Source organism: Diadema antillarum, unplaced genomic scaffold (genome assembly GCF_040938485.1).
Source record: "Diadema antillarum isolate AM-2024a unplaced genomic scaffold, OU_Dant_1.0 seq00000063_RagTag, whole genome shotgun sequence".
In the NCBI taxonomy this organism is placed as follows: domain Eukaryota; kingdom Metazoa; phylum Echinodermata; class Echinoidea; order Diadematoida; family Diadematidae; genus Diadema; species Diadema antillarum.
The window spans coordinates 221175-242427 of NW_027271166.1; the positions used below are offsets into that span (position 1 = coordinate 221175).

General features: G+C 39.2%; 1 protein-coding gene across 1 annotated transcript in view; it reads right to left on the reverse strand.

The window, feature by feature from the left end:
- Window positions 1-11516: 11516 nt before the first annotated feature.
- Window positions 11517-21253, reverse strand: part of LOC139725842 (uncharacterized) — a 65735-nt gene continuing 55998 nt past the window's right edge. The window contains exons 31-39 of the mRNA XM_071636920.1: window positions 21058-21232; window positions 20346-20518; window positions 18870-19088; window positions 16326-16762; window positions 15590-15734; window positions 14704-14917; window positions 13883-13969; window positions 12386-12489; window positions 11517-11677 (exon numbers count right to left, since the gene is read on the reverse strand). Of these exons, the coding sequence (XP_071493021.1) occupies window positions 11517-11677; window positions 12386-12489; window positions 13883-13969; window positions 14704-14917; window positions 15590-15734; window positions 16326-16762; window positions 18870-19088; window positions 20346-20518; window positions 21058-21232 (1715 nt within the window). The remainder of the gene's footprint in view (window positions 11678-12385; window positions 12490-13882; window positions 13970-14703; window positions 14918-15589; window positions 15735-16325; window positions 16763-18869; window positions 19089-20345; window positions 20519-21057; window positions 21233-21253) is intronic.

Genomic DNA, 21253 nt, shown 5'->3' on the forward strand with positions numbered 1-21253 from the left:
TTTGACTTACGTGAGGTCGACTTGTAAAGGTTGACTGTAGGCCTATATCATGAAAACAGAATTTGAAACAAGTCGTGGTTTTATAGTGGTTGCACAAGAAACAATGCAGACATTCCTTCCATGGTCAGTGGGTGAGTAAACTCTAGCCATGAAATGGAATAGGGGTGGTGACAAAAGGTAAACTAGACTAAAGCTTAGGTCTTTACAATGTCTTTTTCTTGGCTAAGCAAGCATGACATGCTATTGCTTGGCTAAAGTAGTGTGTGAATGTGTGTGTGTGTGTGTGTGTGTGAATGTTTGTGTGCATGTGATCAGTGCAATTGAGAGTGCTATTGAACACTGTTCAAGTTGACTTAAGTAGAGAGAAATCAAGTAGAATGGTACAAGCTCTGCCTCAATTGAATTTGGAAGAAAGGTTTTCAAATACAAATCTCAAAAAAGTTTCTGTACAGTCAACCTTACCTATTTGGACTGAAGAATGAAATTTGAGGGACTAAAATTAATAGAATATAAAGAGAAGAGGACTTGAAAAGACCAGAGCGGGTTGATAGATAGAGTTGCGACACTGGGGTACAAAGGTCACGTCAAATAGTTCCCCCTGGTCGTCGATGTCGACGAATTATTTCTACAGGGTTTTCACATAGGCGCGCAGTACCCGGGCCCAGTGGCAGTGTGAGATACCATTGTTGCTTGCGACGGGAGTGTGTCTTGTTTAGAAAAATTTCGTGTTTTTACGGCAATCATGTAAACTTAATGAAGTAGAGAAAGGAGTACTTGCCTGTCGAAGTCAAGGAAACGGTTGCAAACAACCAGTAAGGATGAAATATTTTCAAAGTGATTTTAACGCTCCTGGATGATGTTGATGGGCGAACGTCAAAATGTGAGGACGGAAATATCATGTAGTCCCACTCCTTTACAATTGTTGTTGTAATTCAAAATCCCGGTTTGTGGGTCTTTATTGTTGTTATGACGACGAGGGGAAGCTGTTTTGCACTCTCGCGTAAAACTCATGCGCGGAGCGCGCAACTCTACTTTGCGCGAGCCACGGAACAAAATAACAATGAATGCATTGTTTGCGTTATAATAGGGTACGCGGTTTTCTAAGGTCTTATCGACATCATACGACCAGGGGGAACTATTTTGAGGGATTAACCAATCAGCGCGAACTTCCGGTGTCGCAACTCTATCTATCAACCCGCACTGGAAAAGACCAACTTCAGCAATTATTCGACTTACTGAGATCGGCAAGGTTGACCGTGTTTACTAAATAGTGATACAGTAATATAGAAACTCATAGAGACGTGGAATTTAACAAAACCCTCTTCTTTATAAAGTACATGTACAGTAGTAGGAGACCTGATATAACAATGTACAATTGTACATGTAATTGTCATGTATGGAGTTCCTCGTTACAAGAAGGCTCCTATGTGTTCATTGCCACCACATCATCGACATACTCAATTAATTAGCCGAGTTGATGAAGTTAAGTCGGTCGTATGTTAGGCTGTTATAGGCACCAGCTAATTTACATATGTGGTTATTACTCTGATATCAGCGTACCAAATCGTGAAATTTCAAAGTCCTCTTTGTTGGGGCCAATATTGTTGAAGCCATTACCATTCTGCTTGAATTCATTCTTCACTATTTTATAGCCGACTTCAACATTGTCGGTGAACTTGAAAGTGAAAAGCTTCTCAATGTCTAATTAGTTGACTTAGAGTATAACCTAGCAATATCTAAAGTGGGAATGAAACACAAACATACATTTGTGTTAAAGGGATCGTATAGTTTTGGTTGAGACCTAATTTCATGTTTCTAACATTTTTTGATGAGATAATGAGAAACCTCTTATGAAATGTGAAAGAGCGTGTAATTCCATGAGGAATTCAACGTTTATTTGATGAAAATTGGTTTTGAAATGGCCGAGATATCCAAAACAGAGCGATTCTAATAAAGTGTGGGACCCACATTTTATTACGATCGCTTTGTTTCACTTTGTTTTTGGATGTTTCAGTCATTCCAAAGCGGATTTTCGTCAAATAAACTTTGAATTCCTCTTAAAATGGTATGCTCTGTACTATATCTTAAGTGTTTTCTTGGTATCTCGCAAAAAGTTTAAAGCCCAATTCTCATCTCCACCAATACTGTATTATCCCTTTAAGTGAGTGCAGCAGTATGAGAACACATCAGTGAAAGTTTGAGGAAACTGGAATCTGTTAGAAATGTAATGAATTTTTAAAGTTTCGGTGCTGCCATTTTAGGCTGGATGAGAAGAGTGCAAGGTTTTGTGACATCTCGTATGGAAAACATTAACCCTTAACTTAAATGTCAGAAACAAGTCAATGGAATGTGTACTTTTCATTACAAAAGAAATCGTTTGTGGATTTGTGTTCATATTTTCTTTATACCCTAATCCACACATGACGTCACAAAATGATGAAGTCTTGTCATTCAGTGATGGTAGCACTAAAACGTCAAAAATTCATAACTTTTGAACGGATCGTCCGAGTTTCCTCAAACTACTTTCACTCATGTGTTCTTCCGATATCGCTGCATTCAATCAATTCACATGCATAATTGCGTGCGTCTCATTTCCCTAATTGGGACACGAATAAAATGTTCATGGCATCTGAATGTTGCTAGTGCTTTATAAGATAGTGATGCACGTAGCAAGAAATTTGCACATTATATGCAAGTAGTGATGGTATAATACGGTACCTCACAATTGTCAAATTGCTTCATACATAAAACGGGAAAACCTGGTTATGGTTTATATGCGTTGTACTTGAGCAGCTACAACCCCTTCTCCAGAGTTCTCACTGGTAGGTTGGTTGGAGCAGAGTTCTGCAATCATCTATCCTAGAGAATAAAGTTTTACCTCCACCAGTTGTAGAAACCTACAGTCTGTGGAGGTTGTGTTTTCTGTTCTGTCTGTTTGCTTGTCTGTGTGTGTACAGGTAACTTGAAAATGGCTGAAAACATTTTCACAAAATTTGCAGGATGTGTTCATAGTGAGGTAAGAAACAGTTACATTTTTGGGTCATGAGGTCAAAGTTCAGAGATCATAGGGTCATTAAGGACATAAAATAAACTTCATCTCCCAGTAACTGGAGAATGGATGACTGGATTTTCATCAAACTTGTAGGATGTGTTCATAATGAAGTAAGAAAGAAACAGTTAAATTTGGGGTTATGAGGTCAAAGGTCATACGGGGTCTAAAGAAACATGAAAAAGCTTAACTCCAAAATCAGAATGTATAGTGCATAATGCCCCTATATCTCCTTGTTTGTATTATAGATACTGCCTATGAAACGGCGATAGTATAATTATCGCTGCTTGGGGAGGTCTGCATTATTTTGAATTAGTGAAAACGGGAATTTTCAGGGAAAATGTGTACATAGAGGGAAATGCAAAGCTGTGACAATGCATTGCTTTTTCGTATTTTATCTCTAAAAATAAGCATAATTTCAGAATTTGGTGACTTTAAAAAAATACTTCTGTCCAATTTTGGTGAAATTTCTGTCATTCTACAAGAATTCACTTGTGTGTGTGTGTGTGTGTGTGTGTGTGTGTGTGTGTGTGCGTGTATGTGTGTGTGTGAAAATGAATGTGCAGTAAATGTGAATTGGCTTAGCACTCTTAAGGGAACGTGTTATTTCTGTCTAGTTCTGTTGTATAATGCAATATGCGTGCTGCAGCCATGTGCTGCAGCCATGTCCGGCAGGAGACCTGCCACCGACTTTTTGTTTCACTATGACAGGAAATCAATGGGTACTGCCCATTGTGCACTGATATAAGTTTTGCTAAGGAAGTACTCATTAAATTACCACAACTCAGAATTTTACTGCATACATCCTACATTGAATAAGCTTACATGAAACTGTTTCAATCCAGTAGGTCTGCACAAAATCTGAAATTATCCAAACTTTGCCAGTTTGAGTGAGAAATGCGAACGTCAATCTTATGAAAAATGTATTAGGAATGAAGAAGCTTTCGAAAATTCTGCTACAAAAACAATTATGGTATATCTGTGTGGATGAGGACTTGTGTGAAAGAATTCTTTACTCTACCTTATGAAGCACAAGCAATGTAGATTATGATAATGAAGTGGTACAATGCCATGCCACAGAAAAGAGATTTCTGGAAATTGGTGTGCTGTTAATTGAGAGCATAAATATAATACAGTCAACCTTGCTAAAGTTGACCTCGCATAATTCGAATAATCGCCTTAGTCGAAGGTCTTTTCAAGTCCTCTTCTCTCTTATGTTCTATGGATTTTAATCTATTCAATTGATTTTAATCTCTCATAAGTTGAATTTGAATCCCTCATAAGTCGAATCTATTTCTTCAGTCCAAATAGATTCGACTTACAGGCAAGGTTGACTGTATACGCATTTCAATAACCATGCTCATGGAGGAACAGTATTTACACACCTGCAGTATAACTGACAGGAGGTCATATGTGCATGTATAACTATAGTCGACCTCGCCCAAGTCAAATCCAAGGGGACTGGAGAAAATCATTCCACTTACTGTGGTACATGCATTTTCACTCAAACAACAGAATTAAACGTGTTCATAATTTTTTTCGTTGACTTGTGCAGGGTTGACTAATAGGCGAGGTTGACAGTAGTTGAGAAGCAAATGCCATTGTCTGCCTAGCCTGTATTTAGGCAGAGGATGCAGCTATTGTCTCTGCTGGTACGCAAAACGTCTGATGCGGCGAGACTACCGGTATTGTCTTTGCTAAGCGATAAGTCTGAAGCGGCAAGGCTACGAACAGTGAATGCACGTGGAGCATCCACTGCCTATATCCTTGTCTGACTGTAGTCGCTTTCTAATTATCAATTTTGAATCAGTGGCATTTTTTTCAAATTTTTAAAATATTTTTTTTAAAACAAAAAACTACCACTAATTCGCAGTCGATAATAAGAAAATAACGACTAGAGCAAGAGAAGTGGATATAGGCGGTGGATGCTCCCATTGTATGCAGTCTTGCTGCATTAGGCGTATCGCTTTATAGCAAAAACAAGTCTTGCAACATTATCAGATGTATAGTCTAACACCAAAGACAATAGTTGCATCCTCCGCTTAAATTATTGGCTGTAGTCTCCTGCCATGTTCAAGATAAAACCCATCTGGTTCTCGACTAATTACATGATGTGCAAATCGATATACAGTCATAACGAAACAAATTAATCAGATGAAACAATTTTGACTGGTTAAAAGAAAAGAAAAAGGAGAAACATTTAATGTGGAAATCAGCTCTGGTTCCATGCAAAATTGCAAGCATAAAATAATTTCTGGCTGATAAATACAAATAACTTTGACAAACTATGGACGGACTGCATGACAACATTATTGCCTGTGCGCGTACAGTGAAAGACTGGGATAACATAGAATCTTCACACTTATGAAAGAATTTTAGTGGGAAACTTGTAAGTGTTGCATCGGTTAAGAGAAAACAGTCTTCTCAACTTTTGTACTTGTTCACATAACAGAGAGTGCCAGCTGTGTTTTACATGGTAGTACGGGGTGTCCACTTGGGGGGCTGCTAAAGCAATGAAGACATGTGCTGGTTGCTTGGCGTTGCTTGGCACCAAAACCAGGTTGTAAAAATATCCATAGTACATGAGCTAACTGATGGGAAGCTACAATACAGAAAGGTTTTTAGTACATTTCATGAGCATTTTCTCTCCCTCACTCCATTTAGGAAATGCAGTACACTGTACTTTTTTCAAGCAATGTTACATTTTGTCTTTTCTTTTTGCTCCTGTATGCCATAAAAAATTCTTTTGAAGACCTTGGAATAGCTGTACTGAAGACACCCGCAATACTTGTGCAGATACACTTTGGCCAGAATTCATGAAGGCAGTTCAAATGTAGTCCCTGGATTCTGTAAATTTTGACTGCATAGTGCTGGCACAGGGCATATCACACATGCCTATAGGCTAGCTACCAAGAATAACGGGAGCTTACATGCGCATGTGCATGGTAGACCTTTTCGTAAACAAGTTTGCGTCCATGGACCCAATAAAAAGTAGGCCTACACCATGGATTTGATTTTAACCACCCTCATGAATGTGGGCCATATCAATCACATTTTTGTATGACATAGAAATTCTAGACATATGAACATGATTTGCACATATTTGGAGCATCTTTAGTGTGATTTTACAATTACATTAACACAGTACAGTACAGCCCTATAACGTACAAGACTAAAACACAACATGTTACACAAATCGTCCACGGCATCCTGTGGTATACACTGAAAAGAAATTGTACCTCAAAGTGCTAACCAACATCACTGACACAGCATGTCATAAAAGATTCAGTCGGAATGATATACAAATATTAATAGTACAGTGTATGATTGACAAAAGATGAATACTCTGATATATCCGAGTACTTGCACAGCATGAATACATATACAGGAAGACACTTTTCCCCTCCCTATACATTGAATATTCCAGGTATAACACAGAATGTTTACAAATGGTATAAAAATGTCTTTCACATATGGTTCTGCACCCGAGCTTGGATGAAAACTACATTGTTGTGCCTCCTGGATCTTGACACGTTCCTCGGCTGCTCAATACCCATGTAGCTGAGCAAAATACAGATATCACACTGCTCTCATATTCCAGTAGATGATTCAGATATGAAGAGTTTTATCGCAAAACAAGCTAACTCCATTCTTGTTCAATTGAGATATTTGTGATTAAAGCTGCTAAATAATAAGAAAATACAGGATATATTTAATCATAACTTGTAGAATATTCCTTGTTATGTCACAAGTGAGGTACATAAATTGTATTACATAGGTACTGGAAAGGTTTAATTTTGCTCTATCTGGTGATAGACTTACTTTGAAATGTTTAAAAATGACACTTAGCTCATTTTGCAATATACTCTTTATACCTGAACATCCACCAGCTTCTAATACATGAACTACACTTGCAGAATATCCGTGAAAGACAATGAGAAGAGTATTCAAGGTGTGTTATGCCAGACTAACGGTAAGTTGCATAGGGAAGTCCCATGTGACTTAATGTATAAACTAGCAAAGGCGACAGAAAGACTAGAAATAGTATTACAACAGCATTAAAACAGAAGAGTCAAGGGGAATTTGGAATGGAACAAAAAAATATTCAATATATCATCAAGAAAATTTTCACTGGTTCCAGGAACAATGAAATACACCATAACGCAAATTCAGCAAAAACAGACACAAACATCAGCAAAAACACATTTTTTACTACAACCCCGAACAAATGGAAAGATGGTGCAACAAAATATCAGCTTTGTCACATATCGCTCGGCCCGACTGTCCATGATGTCACAGCAGTGCATGTTGGTGCCAACTGAAACAAATGATGCAGTGCAGGGAATAATTTTCCAACTCAAATTTGATTAACAATTTCAGCTGATGAACAATATTTTAAATGTTATCCTGTACACTTCTATGGAAGAAAACTGCTACAAAAAAGTTAGTTTGTGTAGCAGTGTTGTAAAAATGCATAGCAAATTGCGATGCGATACCAGGAAAATTATTCCCTGCAGTGTTCATGGACATGGAAGTTTGAACTCTCACTTTTATACATTGTATGTGAAATGCATATCATATCTAAAATAGTAACGGAAAATGACCCAAGAAACTCTGAATTTTTTAAAGTTTACCGGCTTGACACATTTGTCTTTTCAGGCCAGGATATCATATGCGCCATTAATTGCACCTGATTCATTTTGAACTAGCAAAGCCATGGTCACAGCTTAAAAAGAAAAAGAAAAAGAAAAAAACTAGAAATATCGCTATGGCGACTGATGCCTCCGCCATAATGCATGATTCTCCCAATAGGCGTATAGTATAATGTCTTCACAATGTGTGATCCATGACAGTTTCACATAACTGGCAAAATATTGAAATGGCAGGTTTGTCAGAAATGTCTTGAACTGGGTTTGCTATAATTTTCTAAGAGTGTAGGTACACATATTTGGGGAACTGAGAATTTTTACTTGAATTCTGACGGACCTTTTTATAAGTTTATGCATTGAGTAATTTCCAAGGTATGAAGAAAGAGTATAATGATGGTACAAAATAGATTTTTTTTTTTTTTTTTTTTTTTTTTTTTTTTTTTAGGGGGGGGGGGGGCATTGAAACCTGGCCTTTGACCCTTAACCTTTGACCTTGGACCTTCTGGCTGTAAATTTCCCAGAGAATCTCCATTAGGTAATGCATGTATTAAGTTTTGAAACTTATAATGCAAACATTGCATATACATGTACTAGTATATGAGGGAAATAGTAAAATTTTGAGGAGTTGACCTTGACCTTTGACCCCTGACTATTGACCCATGACCCCTAAATTCCCTAGATAATCCCTGCCCGTCAGTACATGCGTATGTACCAAGTTCCACGAAGATACATTGAACCATTTGCGAGAAAAGTGATATTGCAACATTTTCACCTAACCTTTGACCTTTTGACCTTTGACCTTACGACATGACACTCTCTCTGGAGAATCTTTACGCAGTAGTTAATGTCCACATAAAGTTTCAAGAAAATACCTTTGGGCATTGCATAGATATGGGGGAAATTGCAACATTTGTAGCATTTGACCTTGACCATTTGACCTTTGACCTCTTGCCAATGTCACTAAAATCTACTCAACTAATTGTCCCATCATACATCATCCTTGGACCAAGTTTGGTGAAAGCTGCTTCATCCAGTTTTGAGTTATCACGTACACAGATAAATTTTAGGATTTGACCTTGATCTTTGACCTTTGACCTCTGTCCGATTTCACTGAAAAGCTAATCAAGTAATTGTCCCATCATACATCATCCTCCAACAAAGTTTGGGGAAATTTGCTCCATCCAGTCTTGAGTTATCGCGTAAACGGATACAATTTCATGATTTGACCTTGACCTTTGACCTTTTAGCCGATTTCACTCAAAATTTAATAAAATAATTGCCCCATCACACTTCATACGTGGACCAAGTTTGGTAAAATTCCAGTAAATATTACTCAAGTTATCGCGTAAACGAAAGCCGACGGACGGACGGACGTACGTACCGACGTACGTACGTACGGACGGACGGACAACCCGAAAACATAATGCCTCCGGCACCACTTCGTGGCGGAGGCATAAAAAAGTACCCCATCCCCACCTCCCCCCCCAAAAAAACAGACAAACAACAACCTAAAAAACTTTAGGCTGATGGAACAATCAGAAATTTGTACATGTCCATCACATCTGCACTTTTGTCTCTTGCAAACACTTCATTGTCTATACACTGGATATATTCACAAACATTGCTGTAGTACATTTGTAAAAAGAAATATAAATAATAATAATAATGGAAAAAAAAAATCACTGAATGACTTTTTAGAAAAAAAATTCAGGCTGGCAAAAGTCGCATAAAAAAATGACAAATAGGTATACATACACATAGTACATCCAGTACAAGCTTCATTAATACTCCAAATATCTGATTATTCAAAATACATCGATTTAATCATTTTAAATAATAGTACTTCAAAGTTGATCAACACATATAAACATCATAAATACCATATAAAGAAGGCAGAATACATTGTAGCTATGTATGTGTAGTAGTAATACTCTAACCTGATGAAACATCAGCAAAATGGCAAGTACATTCTCAAGGCTTGATTCTGGAGCAGTGCTCTCTTATGTCGATGCCAATGGCAACCTCTAAAATACCCTGAATTTGTAGTAAAAAAACCAAACCCAAACTGTGCATAGAATGAAATTCAAGCATTAGGATTATTGCTAAACTACATGAAGAACTTGTTCCGTATATGAATTTCTCTCAAAGGCACATGATCAATGACAATATTCAGCCTCACAACTGACAAGAAATACGTTTACATGTTATGAAAATGTCTAGTTTCAGGAAACTTGTTTACTAACACACTGAATGCCCTCAACTTCACTCCCAGCAAGCTGTAACAATCAGTTCTAGCATCATAATCCTGTTCTGGTACTGAAAGTTCATCCTGAGTAAAAATAAACAGATTGCCTATTGTTCTACATGGTTGGATGTACAAGCCCCTAGTATTCTAAACCATTAGAAAGCAAACCAAAATCAAAACATTTGCCACACTGTTTAAATCTGAGAAAGTACTCGATCTCAAAAATGTGATAATGTGGGACTAGTAAGATAATGTTTAATCATGGAGAAACAGGATGTCAAGTATTTGGTTTTTGGTCGTAAAGGGGTTTTCCTACCATCACACCACTAGCAAACTGACATTTCATCCATTTATTATTATTATGATTATTTCTTTTTTAAATATCATTCCAGAGGCAAAGGAAACATTTTCCAACATTTGATCTGGATACTTGTTCCAAACAACACGCTGGATTAAAAAACAAAACAAAAACAAAAGTAGAATAAAAATATCCCAAAATAGGATCAAGCAAAGGTTTGACCATAAATGTCAAATGATTTCAAATTGATACTTTTTTTTTTTCCCCAGCCAGGGTGCAGTTTAATAAAATGGGAAAGATCCCAAGACATTGACAATCTTTCTAACTCTTCTTGGATACTGTGAATAAAATTGATAATGATTTAAAAAAAAATATCCAAGCAATATTGACAGGAAAAGCAAAAATGAAACAACAGACAGACCATAATGGTATGGATAAAATTGGTACTGACATGATAATACAAATTCAAATCTCACACAAACTTAGTTTTGATTTTTGTCAAGTCTAAAAAGGAGTACAGTCACTCTATTTCAATAATTATATCTACATAATTGTATTTGTTCAAACTTGCCCAAAAAAGTGAATAGAATCATGCTTTTTAAACATTTTTTTTTCAAGTTTAAATGACAAAAACCCATGGGAATTCTCCAACCAACCATTCAGGTCGATATTCAGTCTACTTGATGTCTCCCTTCCCAAACTGTGTTGGAGTTTTTAACCCTGGTAATACCAACACCCTTCCCAGGAATATCTTCCAGCATGATATTTTGTTTCTCCTGTTCAGACGTTTCATCTTCATTTCACAATCATTGTTTATCATTTCCTTTGAGCAACCTACCATGATTTACATATCAACCTACTGAATTTCATTGTGCCATGTGGGAATCGAACAATCACAATCACACACACACTTACACAAGCACACACACACACACATACAAACACGCCCTCAACAAACATACACACATACCAACCCCTAACTGGCATAGGATCATGAAAGACTACCGGTCCCAATTCTCTGCAAAATCGTGCATTGCAACGCTGAGTTTTAGTATCACTCTTTAATAAACCAAACTACTACTAAAACAACTCGAACACGAGAGCGGTTCTCCAGGAACTTTTGGAAAGCATCCATCCCAAGCGTGCCCATCAGTGGTCATCAGTGGACTACCACTGGTCTTCCCCAACCCGGCCATCTTCAAGTATTGGAATGTCCCTTGGTGTATGCTTGAAAAAGCCTCTGGAAGACAACATGGATGATGTTTTCTTTCATCGTCATCTACCGCAGGACTGCACGTTCAGCGCATCGTCCGCCCTCATAAAGTCCACCCTGGGCGTGGCCGGCGCGAGGACGAGATCGCGGATGCAGCCCACGAAGCCAGCTTCGTACAGGGCTCCCGTCGCCGCGGCGACATCTGTCGACAGTCCAAAACCGCCTGGGCCAGAGAGAATAGAGGGGAATGCTTAAATTGTTTGTCTAGGACACAAGATTAACGCACGGTGAGTTTGTTTGATCTGAAACACATGTGCAGGCACCATACACGAAACATCAATGTGCAGACGTACAGAATAACATTAATGAAATTATGAGCTTTCCATGTAGGTACTCTTACAACGAGAGAGATATCAAAATGTTAATCTAATCATGCTAATGAAATGAAAAAGTGAAAAATGACACATCACCAGACAGAGAAAGAGTGACAAAAGTAGATACACAGTTGGGCAAACATGTAGATACCACAGTAGAAAGAAATATATACACATACATTGATAAACTCATTCATAAATTTGGCGGATTCAATTTTTCATTATGATTATTTTGCTTATCTCTTTCTCAGGACATTTATTACGAGATAACGGTTATGACGACACCAAATCAGCAGTCTCGGCAACCTCATTCTATGGGGTTTCCCAGTATAGACAGAGATAAATGAATGGATATATAGATAGATCGACAGATAAACAGGGATACTCATAATCATGCCATGACATGACATCACAATAGGAATTAAAACATAAACTTGCACAGTGAACTGCTCACCTCAAATCCATTGACAAACACACACACACACACACACACACACACACACAGACGAACAAATCTGGAGCATACAGCCTGTTCATCACAAAATACCCAGTCTCACCAAGATAGTAGTGTCCATCAGTGTCCAGATCAGTGAAGGTGCCTCCGATGTCCGACTCTCGCGGCGGCTGGTCATCTACATATAATCTCACATCGGTGCCCACCCTATGAACAGACAGACAGACAAACAAAACACAAGAAGCATCAAGTACCACTAACACTGCATACCAGGTAATCGTTTCCAAGTTTACAATGTGTGTCATGACTTGTCTTAGATTCTAGTCTCAAGCTAAATTGATATTCACGCTCCTTTGAGTCATCGCAGCAGCCAACCATATAAAATCCCTTCTCCTTTTCAAATTTCTGTAGCGTGAACTCATTGAAATACTTGTCTTGAACTAGCATCTCTGGCAGAAGGCATGCTCCTGATCACTCACGGGAAAATACAAAAACGAAAACAAACAAAGAATTGGACAGCTCATCCATTACAATAAATCAATTCTTTTCTCAACACCTACAAATCATCTTAAGCTGGACAACAGCCACCTTGCGATATTTCTTTGGCCATCTTCACAAACACACATGGAGAGATAGAACATTTGGATCTTCTCCTCTATGTAGATACATTTGCAGGTTCTCGATACCCATCCAATCATTAGTGGTAGAGTATACAGATATGGCCTGCATTTTGGGCATAGTTGATATCAATGCTATCTCAACTCCACATTATGACCTCAGGAACTTGCTGCAAAGGTCATATCATGGAGTTGAGATCTCGAGGGGCAAAAATATTAAACCGAATAAAAGCAGTCCATACTGTTTCACACACAGAATAAAATCATCAAAAGAAATTCTATTTGGTCAATCATGATCTTCCTAGCAGTTCACACATCAGGGCCCCATTTCATAAAATTTGTGATCAATAACAAGTTACAATAGTTGTTATAAGCTACTGAAATCCTTGCATCTGATTGGCTGAGAGCAAATTTGTTATAGAAATATGGCAGTTGTTTCTGATAACAAAGTTTATGAAACAGGACCCCGGTGCTCCCATAGATGTTTGCGTTGTGACTGCATTGGACAAGGGTCACCTCTTGTGTTATTGAAGCCAAGCATTTACAATACATGTACACACATCTGCAAAAGAGGGCAGTTTAGTCCTTTATCGGGAGGTTTAGCACTAGTACTGTGGGACGATGTGGGCACTATAAGGCTGCAGGTAATTGTTGAATTTATGACCCCGATTCCAACCAACCAGAATCGAGGATTCATCAAATGAGGTATATATGAAGGGTTTGTTTGCAAAAACCGATAAGTCCATTTTTGAAGATTTTGAAATACTATATCTGTCATAAAGTACAAAATAATACCTTTTAAATGATATATTGGTCACTACATATAAAGGTATAGTTTTGAAGTTATGGTCAAGAGAAGCAAAAAATTTCTTATTATTCTCTTTATTTTTCTTGACCTTTAATCGCAAATATCTCCATTTGGCAAATATGGACTTATCGGTTTTTGCAAACAAACTCTTCATATACATGTGGAGAGAACCAACCTCACGATGGTGACTGCATGCCACAAGCCATCCGAGACCACTAGAAGATGCTGCACGTCGCCATGGGAATCGTGGCCAAGGTTGATGCTACGCACAGAGCGAGATACGAGTGATGGAATTAGGAATCTCCATATGGTGACATACAGTAGTAACATGGCAAGATGACAATGCCAAAACTAGAGCTGTCAGTCTTGAACGCCAGAACGTTTAGTACAAGATGCAATTCTCCCGTTTCACAATCGTGCGCCACCAACGTTCATACTGTGAAAGGCCTGTTTTCCCACTTTTGGGTCAACGATTGAGAGGTCATACTATACATGTACTGAAGGTAGTAAGATATAACACTTCTACTGGAGTTCTCTAACTATACATTGACAACAGGTGTTTTAAATATGGCAGATGCAGTGAGCTTTGCAGAATGAAAGTCAACCATTTGAAGAAATATTTAACTAAACCGCACATGGTAACTCTGGAAACGCATTTCTGGATTTGTCTAGCCTAGCTAGTTATATGCAGGTGGGGGGTGTTGTTGACTAATCTCTCAAAAAGCAACGCGCTAAATGGACTAACGTATTTAAACCGAATGAGGGTGCATGGACTGCGAAATGCGAGAATTCAGTTTTCAATTGGAATGTACAAAGAAAAATAATAAACTCATCATGCACATGTTCACAAATGGGTATATCTACTTCACATTTCCAGGGGACTGGTTGTAAACTTTTTGTTTAAGATTAAAACAAGATTTCAAGATGGGAAAATCACATTTTTGCCCAAAGTTGGAATAAAAACCTCCCTGGAGAAGGCTGACCGCAGTGTCTCACCTTATCTTGAGGCGGCCATTCTCCAGGCCCACCGCCAGATAGTCGGTCACACCCGCCGAGATTGGCTGCCCGATCCAGAGGAGTAGGCCCTGACTGGCTGACGTGCTGAAGTTGAACGACACTGACGTTTCCGTCTTGTTGGATGAGTCGTAGGTCATGTCCTGGATGTACAGGAAGCTTGACCCCGAGAACTGAGCACTGGTGATGTTCACAGCTACAATTAAAAGCAAAAATAGCACAATTACATAAAAAACAGCCCTAAAAACAATTCAGGGAATGTATCCTAAATTTTTACCAGTAGATTGCTTTTCATAACAGCATTGATCAGTTCTTTTCATTCTGCTTCTAGTAGCTTGGGACAGAAATTGACTACTTAGGGTTACTTAGTTACTTTGTTTTATTTTTTCATGTTTGAGACCAATGTTACGTTAGCTGACGGTACATCATGAACAAATTTTCTGTCAAAAGGCAAATGAAAACAGGATAATTCTATTGCACTTTCCATTCCAGCCACTAAAAGCTAGGATGAAGAATCGAGGCAAACTTATTCTGTGGCAGGTTGATGTCAAGCTGCGAATATCAAATCAACAAGCAGACACAATCTGAGATACTATATGTCAATCTGGGATATTATTATGTCCTTGTACCTGATCACACAGCAATTTGCAGGTAAAAGGAGAAAAAAAAGTGAATGAGACTAACCGCAATTTCTATGATTTAGTATCACTGACCTTTCATACATTATTGGAAAGCTTAATACTTATGCGTTTTCTTACACTTTTTATAAGCATTTGACACACTTTAGAAAGCATATTAAAGAAACTGTTGAGAATTAACTAAGACTGCACGTAAATTTTGCAAGCGGACGGCGCAATACGCGACGTACCTTCTTCACAGAACACGCCCTGGAAGCCGAGCGGACAGCCGCAGCTGTAGTTTGCCGCATCCTCGTCGGGCAGACAGAGGGCGCCGTTCTCGCATCGGTGGTCGACGCAGTAGACAGAATCCTCGCACCGCGTGCCTGTGTAAGGCTGAAGGGGGAGGGGAAAGGGGGAGGGAGAATATATGATAAGAAATAAAGAATGAAAACCTTACTCCACTGCAAAGAGTGTGGTGTACTAAGCGCATGTGTGATATAAACGCCACTATCTACGCGTTTGCCGTGAAAGTATTTGCACTAACACAAAATCCTTTACATGGGTACACATCATATCTTATTCATTCGTGCCTTTATTTAATTTTCGTCAATGCACATCCTCCATTCCAGAGGCAGGTTCAGACACATTCATGTAGGTTACAATGCAAAGTTTGTGGAAAGTCATACGGCCTATATCTTGATGCAGTAGTTCAAATGCCTCTGGTATTATTGTGCAGATTAAATTTTGTTTGCACAAATCAGCTTTCTCGGACATGAACTCTTTGAATTACGCATTGGGAGGAAATCCTATGCAAAAGAATAGACTGTTCTTTGTCCTCGCTTCAAAAACACACTAAACACACAAAAATCATCTGCTCATTACAGTAGAGGGCTTTCAGAGCTCTCAAGGGTCAAGGGTCAATGACAGGTGTACAGAATAACAATCACCACTTGCGGAACCTAAGTGAAAACTGAAGGCACTTACGTTGAGACACTGACAGGTGAAGTCTTGTGAGCTGCCCTCTACGGGCGAACAGGTGCCACCATTCTTGCAGACGCTGTAGCCACAGCCGGTGCCATCACAGTCAGCGATGCCCAGGCCCTCCACCGCCCCGTCGACGGTCAGCTCGAGCTCGCGGCCGTTCACCACTGCACGCCGCACGCAGCCGTGAAAGCTCATCACCACCCCGCCGTCCACTGCCAGGGGATGGACATCATCGAGGCGGGGCGTCCCGCCGACGAAGAGGTCGGTACCGACGTCCAGGGAGACGAGGTTGCCGGCAGTGCGGCGGAAGAGCTGCTCGGATCCAAATTGGAGGATTGCGTTCTGGTTGACCCGGCTCACCTCGACAGTATACCATGTGTTGGACGAAACGTCCACTCTGCCGGTGGTGCGCAGAATGGCAGGGTCTCCCAGTCCATCTGCATCAGTGACATGGACAATTTCAGAGATGCCCGAAAACATTAAAAAAAAAAAATTTAAAAGAACATTCTCAGAGTTACTAAGTCTGTCTATTCTTACCAAGACTTACTGCAATTACAGAAATGTTTTGCAAATAAACACTCTGTACTACATGGGACAATGCATTGTTAAGCCACATTCCAGAGTTTTCCGCTCATCAAAACGAAATGAATATCATCTACTCTCAAGGCAGTCTTTGACATCAAAACAAACTTTGACTTTTTGATTTTGAGCCCTCTATATATATCACTGTGACACAAATGTTATCAGTTTGTTGCTTTTCAAGTTTAGGAGTTTATTGCAACATTTGAGAAACTGATCTTCACTGCTGACCCTCCCACCCTTTCCCCAAAATTAGATTAGCAGTTTGCATTGTCCTGTCATAGTCTATGATGGTACAAAGTTTGATTGAATTATGTCAAATATTTTGGGGTCATGGCAGAAATTAAAAGACTTTTGAATTTGACCCTGACCTATAATCTTCATATGATCTTTTTTTTTTTTGGGGGGGGGGGGGGGAGGGGGCTGGATCAAAAGTGAACAAGTGAATTAGTTTATGAGGGGCTATCCTTGTATATACTATCATTGACTTCCTTTAAAATACTATTTGGAATGACTGCTGGAAAACTTCACTCATGACCTCTGACCCTTGGTCATGTGACTCCCAACCTTTGACCTGGGATTTTGACAATTAATTTATTATAATTTGGCCATCCATACAAGTTCCACAAGTGATATTCCAAAGAAAGAAAGAAACTATCTAGGGAACGGATTATGGAAAAGAGACAACAGATGTGAGAGCCACATGTAAGACTATTTTGGGCCCCTGAGACTAGATAAGGCCTTTGACGGCTACTGTGGAACCAGGAATGTCAGCATGCATTTTAATTGTGCTAATTTCGCAAGAGCCAAGATTTGTAAAATTAAAAGCATGTGAAAGTTTTTGTCTACACTGTATGCATTGAATGCCGTAGTGGCAATGTCCCAAAATTTCAAGCCACGAAAAAAGGCCATCGGCTTCAATTTGCAAAAATTTCTTGCTTGACAATACTTGATCACAATGCTTTTAATAGGTATGATACATGCAGTGCAATATTCAAGTGATCTTAAAGTGTTACTGGTGCAACATGTTTCAGATTACTGTAAAAGTGGATATTTTCGCGCGACTAATTTTTCGCGCATTGCTGGGTCAGAAGAGTTTCGCGTGTTTTTAATTCCGCGGAATCAAGACATCACGCACAGGAACATATAGCAAGCAAAAATATTCGCGTGCTTTTATTTTCGCGCTAGTTTTGGATTGCGCGAAATGCGCGAAAATTTCAACACCGCGAAAATTTCCACTTTTACAGTACTGTTTAGGCAAAATTCTTTTCATAACTTAACGCATACTGGACTGCATGCATATGATATTATTCTTAAATCTTAAAGAACTTATAAACTGTATGCCTAGAAATGTGCATGAACTGCCTGTTACATGTTTATGAAGGGAGGTTTTTAGAGAAGTTGGATATAGCAGAGAGAGAAATTCTAAAAAACTTTTGGCAAAAATATGATCATCTGTATTTATTTACATCTTTTTTATGCAGCAGCTGTGACCTGATGTATGAGTAAAGAATAATGTCTGCATGTCCAAACTATCACATTTTGTATCAAATTTATGCCATGTTCATTTGTAAAAGACGTCGCAATGTTGGCTTTTTGCTGCTCCAGTGTTTTCTTCCAATAAATCTATTTAATCCCTCGCTCTATCAAGCTATCAATCTGAAAAGAAATTTTTCACAGACGTGAAGGTAAAGCATTTTGTTAGTTCTTCTAGATATGATTAAGGTTACACTGCATCCCAAGAAATCACCTCCTCCCCCCTCTCCCGAAAAAAAAAATACTGAAGTGTAATCTCTCAAGTTAACTCAGCCACCTGCTGCTTCAAAACATATTCTCCCAAATTGCATCCTCCCTCTGCTGCCACCTCCAGCTTAAACTCCGCTTGGGGTCTTTTGGAGGATCACTACCAAGTATCAAGTACCAAATACCGGTACCCCAAAAACCCTCAAAACGAAGACAACTCACCGAGAGAATACCGCAACTCCACAAAACCCTGGGTCAGAGATACGGCGAAGAAGTCGCCTGCGTGTGGACCGAGCGGGCTCGCAACGTAGAAGAGGAGGCCAGAGTCAGAAAGGGGGCGAAACTCGATCAAGACGCTCGTTTCAAATCGCAGGTTGGTTGTCCTGGCGAAAGACATGTAACTGAGAGTCCCGTCAAATAATGGGTCACTGATCACAATATCTGTTGTATAAAAAAGTAAGTAAGAAGAAGAAGAAAAAAAAAAGAGAAAAACACTCGAATAACACTACAATACGTGATTTAAAGGGGATGGCTAGTAACCGATCAGTGGGAATCAGTGGGAATGCTGAGGGATGATTGTTCCAATCCTTGTGGGATTCATTTAAGAGTACATTATATATCTACTTTTGTGTGAAAATTTGCTTCAGAACAGTCTCATATTCAAGTATTGTGCAGATTAATGCCCCGTCACTGACCAGGCACGCTAACCTGGAAACATTAAACTGCACCTTACTTGAATATGAGACCATTCTGAAGCAAATAATTTTCACACAACAATACATTGTATAACGTATTCTTAAATGAATCCCACAAGGATTGGAACAATCATCCTCCAGCATTCCCACTGATTCCCACTGATCAGTTACTAGCCATCCCCTTTAACAAACAAGTGGAAATGGGTTTAGCATGATTTTTAAACATTTTAGTCCACCAACAGACAGATCAAAATAAAACCTTTCCAATGCCACCTCACTTGTTGCATTACAAGAAATACTTTTGCAGTTATGATAAAAAGAAATAACCCATACTCTTTCCTATTTTCTTTATTTTTAGCGGGCTCAATTGTAAATATCTAAAACTGACAAGAATGACAAGAACATTTTGCGATGAAACTTTTCAAATCTAGATAATACAATTCCATTTGTAAGAACTGCAGATAAAGGACTACTACGGCATATTTCGTAGGTAGTTGCTACGTATGTAAACATGCAATCGTGAAGGAGTCTTCTCATTCCCTTACAACCTACAGGAAAGTCGACAACTTATTTGATGACTGTTCACATATATCATACTGCTACATAATTACGCTACCTAGATTTCCTCTTACAGCTAGAGGGCGCTAATTAGAAATCCTGGCTGAAAAAATATAGCTAACTTCAATGAGTTTTAATGATTACACAATAATTTGTTTTTTAGAAGGGAAAGTGTTGCAGTCTCTAACCTACTGAAAGAAAAAAAAATATCTTTGATGCTATTACATCATCACTTCATCAAATGCGCGAATGTTAACATGACAAATATCATGTTTGGGAAGGCATGAGAAAGAAAGATATTCTATTCATTATTTTCGCTGACATTTGCTCTTCTCATCGAAGGTCAATTTGAACGTGGGCTCGTATTTTCCTTTACAGGCTTGTCACGTGACTTTAATACAGCCTATGATGGGTATCTTCTCCGCCATCTCGCATCCCTACGCACCTTCATCGCAAAGAGCTCCCGTTCTCCCGAGGGGGCAGTGGCACTGGTAGCCGACGGGAAGGGGCGTGCAGACGGACCCTTCTGGACACGCGTGGGGATCGGGGTGCTCAGCGTCGCACACCGTGACGACGTCAGCACAGAGGGCGCCCTTCCAGCCATCAGTGCAGTTACAGCTGAGTACAGAAAGGAATAAGATGTCCTAATGAATGGATGGACATTGATGAACTGATCAACATTCTTTTGTTTAACACTTCAATGAAGACATGACAGAGTCTTTATCACTGTGCAATTTAAAATTCTGGCCCATATTCGCATTGGTGGTTTGAATCTAGGCCATGTTTTATGGAAATTTCTTCTGCATGACTGTGCGTGACAGTTTGCGTGTACCAACGCATCCAACATTTACCGCATGCTGAACCGGGCATGTGAAAGGTACACCTACTTCTCACTTATTCTAGTCCATGAACTAAATTTAAAACCATGGTTTTGATTTAAACCACCTTCTATTCATATGTTCTAATTATATTCGAGAATCAACATTCTTATTTAACGCGATTTCATTCCAGCTCATGGAAATAGTGGAAGGTCACATTGGAGCACTGTGATAGGACTTGGGAATATAATTTTCATTCTTCCATACACAATGCCAGAGATGCTACTCCAACTAACTGCTGCCATTTGCTTTCTTAAAAGTACAGGTACGCTTTCTCACATGTATGATGCTCCGAGATTGACGCACTCTGCTCCGTTCTGACACTCATTGAGGGTGCACTCCGAATGGCCGCACTGACCGACATTGAGACCGGCGTCCACACGGCCCGGGGGGTTGCCAGGAGCGACAAAAGACCCATACAGCCCCGAGTTTATCTCCAGGTCATAAATGCAACCTGGCAAGTGAAGAAAAGGAA